The sequence below is a fragment of the Limulus polyphemus genome, unplaced genomic scaffold (assembly GCF_000517525.1).
Source record: "Limulus polyphemus unplaced genomic scaffold, Limulus_polyphemus-2.1.2 Scaffold1103, whole genome shotgun sequence".
NCBI classification, from domain to species: Eukaryota; Metazoa; Arthropoda; class Merostomata; order Xiphosura; family Limulidae; genus Limulus; species Limulus polyphemus.
Genome location: NW_013666713.1, coordinates 172,478 through 177,780, shown reverse-complemented (window position 1 = coordinate 177,780; position 5,303 = coordinate 172,478). Strand labels below are relative to the sequence as shown.

Below are 5,303 nucleotides of genomic sequence, written 5' to 3'. Positions count from 1 at the left end.
ACAGCCTAATGTGTCTTGACAACTTTAGTGAAGTAAAGCCATATAAAGCCATATTAAAGCCACAAGCTGTACTACATACCTTCAATGTACCATTTAATGACTCAAGGAATAAAACACCAAGTAATAGCTTATACAGCCTAATGTGGCTTGACAACTTTAGTGAAGTAAAGCCATATAAAGCCATATTAAAGCCACAAGCTGTACTACATACCTTCAATGTTACCATTTAATGACTCAAGGAATAAAACACCAAGTAATAGCTTATACAGCCTAATGTGGTTTGACTAAAAGAAAACAAATCCAAATCCAACTTATTTTAAACATGTGCACTCTTTCTGTACATATAAGTGGAGGGTCCTCTTCGTTTCCAGTACATGATAGTAAGTAATATCTTCTCTACAAACACTGAGGGTAGCAGGCAAAAATCTCTATATCACAAAAGTTCATATTCAAAACGTTTACTCTCGCCAGGCTGTATATGAATTAATAATTTTTAAAAAATGTTTGGAGTTAAAGTCTGAATAAATGTTCTATCAACCTAAAATAAAATTGAATGCCTTTGGATAAGCACATCAATGATATCTAGTGTTTCGCTCACCATGTTGAAATGTAATATTGAAGACTAAATTTCACATTTGCCTTAGGTCAATAAAGGGAACCAAATATTTTAATATTTAATAACTGTCAGTCCAGAGATTGATGGGCCTGTGTAAGAGACGTTCAGATCTAATGTAGCTGCATATTATAATTCGTTTAGGCTGTAAAAACTGAGTGTACGTGAAATTCAGTTGATTTTTTATCCTTTTCCATACTAACTGCAAACATAAAAATAAAATTAAGAGAACGTAACATGCACATCAATATTTTATGCAAGTTGTATTATCATAGAAGCTTTGTAACGTAATTTCGAATAATTACTTACAACGAAAGAGAAGGTTTTCTGTTTCGTTTTGTGTTGCTTTAAACTAAGAAGAGTAAATTAAACTGATATCCTAATATCTCTCACAAAAAAGTAGCGTGATTTCTGATATCTTAAATTAAAAGTGAAAAGAAATACCTCACCTGAAAACAAATGAACATGAGGCTTTGAAAATAGCTCTTTTCAGGCAGAAATTATGTCATTTAAGAAAAGTCGTTTTTACTGCAAATAACTTCTAAGTACTACCCAATGACCGGGTTTTATTTGACTGATTTCTAGGCAACTATGAGCCAAGGTCACCCAATACAAAAATGTTCATTCTAGGATATGTACATGTTGGCAAATATTTGTCGTGCAGCTTAACTTTAAATCACGTGTCAACTAGCACGTAGAAGAAATGAGGGGGGAGAGATATGTTCCACACACAACCTCTTCTATACAAGCCGGAAAACATTTTGAAAACTAATCACATCAGAATCGCAGAGTACCAACACAAGAAAAATGCTTCATTAGAGCCTTGCAGTGTAAAGACCATGTTTTCCATCATCAAGCCACAACAACCTCGCGGATACCAAAGCAGGGCATTGGCTGAAAGGCGCCTAATAAAATAATTATGGGTGGACAGGTTTTATACAGCCAAAGCTGAGATAATTTGTTACCACCGGATCTCAGATGTCCGTTTATGAAATAAACATCTGGCATCACCGGGACCTGTGGAAATAACCTTAGAAGCAAATGTAGAGATTGGGCAAAAGGGGAAGCAGAAAAAACTCTATCTGTCCATATCTAAAGACCATAGTCGCAGATGCTTCTACATTATAAATACTGATAGAGATAGTTGAGCATTCAGTACCTTGAGGAACAACGACATTCTACATAAGGTTGGTGAATTAATCGAGCAGCACAAGGATGGAGCTGGAAGCCACAAAACGAGATCTTCTGAAACCAATGAACCACAAATGGACAGTGCCATCAACATAATATTTGCAACTGACTCACAGGTTGTTTTACGTAAAATTTAAAGTGATTGGTTCCCAAATGGATGGCAGAAAGCAAAGCAATGTGATGATAAGACCATCACCTGTGAAGGAACTTTTTATACCTCTTGCGAAGCAGCAATCCTCCACATGAGGGGTCGGCACAATCCTTCTAATAATTAACTTGGCATACTCTTATACACTGAATGGTCCTAAACAAACGACAGTCGTTTTATGTATAATATCTACAAAACAATTTACCCCAGTTTATTATTAGTCAATGATGAAACATTTCCTACGCTTGTGCATTAAGAGAAACTCTTATGAAAAGTTTACAAAGCTGAGAGAGGCACACACATTTTTCTAAATTTCTAAATTGACTTAAATTACTTTCTTATTTCTGAACTTGCTTCATTATCTGCGTAATTAAATTACAAAGAAATGAGTTTATGAATGTTATTGACAGTTGCTTACTCTGCTCGTTTGTTACCAATGTTTATAAAAAAATGTATCTAGCGCTCACTATTATAATCCATCTGAGTTGTAGATTAATTCCGTTCTGTTCTAATAGTCCCTGTTTCTATGTATGTAAATAATGTTCTCAAAATTTCAGTGTGTTGCGGTTACAGTATTTTACGTTTAAACAATATGATGTAGCTTATACATATGATTAATGTAATTGTATATACGAGTTATCAATATCATGTCAGCTGTAAAACGAAAGATACGATATACGACTGGTAGGGTTTTGTTCTGCTTGAAAACATAATTAGCTGAGAATACATAATTCATTTTTTTAAGTTACAATTGTACGTCTATTAGGTACAGACGATGAATACTAATCAAGGTTTGAGACATAGTGTGTCTAGAAGTATTCTTATTTAGTATATTCAATTTGGCCACTACTAATTGGTTTAAGCTTTAGAAATAACTAAAGCTAAAGTATTAATAAAACAAATGTGTTTAAAATTGAGAATATTATGATTTATACATATACATTAATTTTAGTCGAATATCAACGCTGTGCATGTCAGAGTAAATTAAATATATATATTCTGATTTTTTTTCTCAAGGTCGAAGCACATTTGCAACAAGTTGAAAGATCAAGCCAGATGACAGATGTTCAGATACCACAATTTGGAGGTCAAAACAAAGACACATTAGAAGCTAATAACTTGGTATTCAGAGATTATAATACGCTTCCTGGACAAGACCTGACAGGTTTGTTAAATCCTATTCCCCACCCCAACACTCTGGTTTCTGACATAAAAATACCATCTTCTCGAAAGTTTGAAGGTCAATTCCTAGCAGACGGACAAAGTTCCCCAAAGATATGTCGATCTTCCAAAACCACTCGTGGCCAACAATGTTTTGGGCATCTTACTTGGTCAAGTCCTTATTCACAACCAATGGTCCAGAAGAAAAACTTAGCTGCACTGGCTAGGAATGGACGTCTAAGTTCGTTACAGTCTTTTCATTCTAGGTTTTCAAAGAACTCTCAGGTTATTCTCGGTACAAAACAACTTGTGGATGGTTTACCACCACAGAATAACAATCCTGAACAGATCGAGTATCCGATACAGGACGATGACGAATTAGAAGACTGTGTAACAGACTACCAGGAGGCTGGGGAACAAAACAGTCTAGAAAAAGAAAAACGAAATATTAGAGCACTTGCAAGAGCCGGAAAGCTTCCCATGCGCTGGCACGGACAGCCTAATTGGCTGAAACTGCAAAAAGACGATTTTGTGTACCCTTTCCGACACATGTTCCAGTTAACTCCTTTGAGCTTTTTCATCGACAAACGGCAACCAATCGGGTACTTGCGATTCTACAAAGTTAAAACAAAGCGTTGTAAGAGATCGACCCCTGCTGGAGAATCTCGTTAATAAAATCTAAGACCTAAAGAGAACTCAGATAATCGTGTGAAATTTTATGGAATAATCTAAATTTGGGTGTTCACTTATTGCAGTTTGATGTTTTGCATAAATAACTTTCTTTAGATTCTCAATGTTTTAGTACGGGAACTTTTAAATCTCTTTCAAGTGTGGTTTTAAAAGTCTTTATCTTTCCGGTAATAATTGGAACATTTCAATCACGCACTAAAATATATACTGCTAGAGTAATCTGTATTCGTCAGTTTCAATAAAAGTACATGTTCATTCTTCTTGCAAGATATTCATGTGTCTCGTTGCACTTCATAAGAGAAAGTAGTCAGGTTTTCAGCCCTTGGAATAAAGCAAGGGTAAACGTGAATACTAATATGGCTGTGTTTCTGAAATGATTCTTCCAATATGTTCTGTTGAAGATTACGGCGGCTGGCTAAGTGGCACAGTAGAGCATTTTGTCTACACTCAAATAAATCTGGTATACCAGAGGAATAAGAAAACTTAAGGCAGCTTTCTAGAAAAAAAAAAAGACGCATACTTGGTCGATTGCTGCGTTTTTTTTCGAAGGTCCGACCATAGAGACTAAATTCAATTACAAACTTTTGGTGCCAAAGCAATATGAGTATGCGATATCCTAAAGCTGGTGGAGTAGCATATGGGGTAGCAATATTAATAAGGACTATAACTACTGTAAGCTGCATCTCTGTTAATGCTTCAATATGACAGAAACACCATCTCGCTGCCTCTTTATATGTCAAAGGCTTGGATCATTTATTACTGGTGGAGAAGCAAGATAAGGAAAACCATTGCATCTAGAAATAAGAAGGAAGACACTCTTCACAGAGAACTACAAGAAAGATTAAAAAAGGATCCCATAGAATTTCACAATACATCTATATGAGGTTATACATCGAAGACACACAGAAGGGATCTCACAGGGAGCCACCACCTCGAAAATAAGGATAAGTACTTGCTAAAACACCCTAATAATCCAAACAGATTGAGACGTGTTGTTCAAACTGTGGAGGTAAGGCAGCATACTAGAAGTCTGCGATGAAAGATATCGACGATCCAAGGAAAAGCCTTGCTGGCAGCATTCACTTTCTCGTTAACTTTATGCATCTCCTGCCGCCAAACTTGCAAGCATGGATGATCTTTTTTTCAAATGCTCGATCAAATATTGCCTTGTTCACTTTCTACTTAGCACTTTTAAATTCATTTTAACGTGCTGTAAAACATACCATTGCATACTTCCTGTAACCTGGAATTTAGACCAATTACAGTTGGGAAAATTCTACAGTCCATTCTTCTTAACTTAGAATTGTTTCTGGCAAAGCAAAAATCTCCCTAACAAGGCATTCTGTGTCACCCGTTTTCAGACCAAAACAAATAACGGTTACCAATAAATTTTCTCCTCTCTCTAGCGTTGCTGCTGTAGAGAGCGTGACACACGAACACTACTGCTTTATATGTATAAAATCATAGTATCTTCGCAAGTGTTTTCTAATATCATGCAGG

General features: G+C 35.8%; 1 protein-coding gene across 1 annotated transcript in view; it reads left to right on the top strand.

Annotated features, from left to right (window-relative positions):
* The window catches only part of LOC111086442, a 14,134-nt gene extending 10,092 nt beyond the window's left edge, over positions 1–4,042 (top strand). The window contains exon 2 of the mRNA XM_022389312.1: positions 2,970–4,042. Within this exon, the coding sequence (XP_022245020.1) occupies positions 2,970–3,785 (816 nt within the window). The 3' untranslated portion in view covers positions 3,786–4,042. The remainder of the gene's footprint in view (positions 1–2,969) is intronic.
* Positions 4,043–5,303: the final 1,261 nt, after the last annotated feature.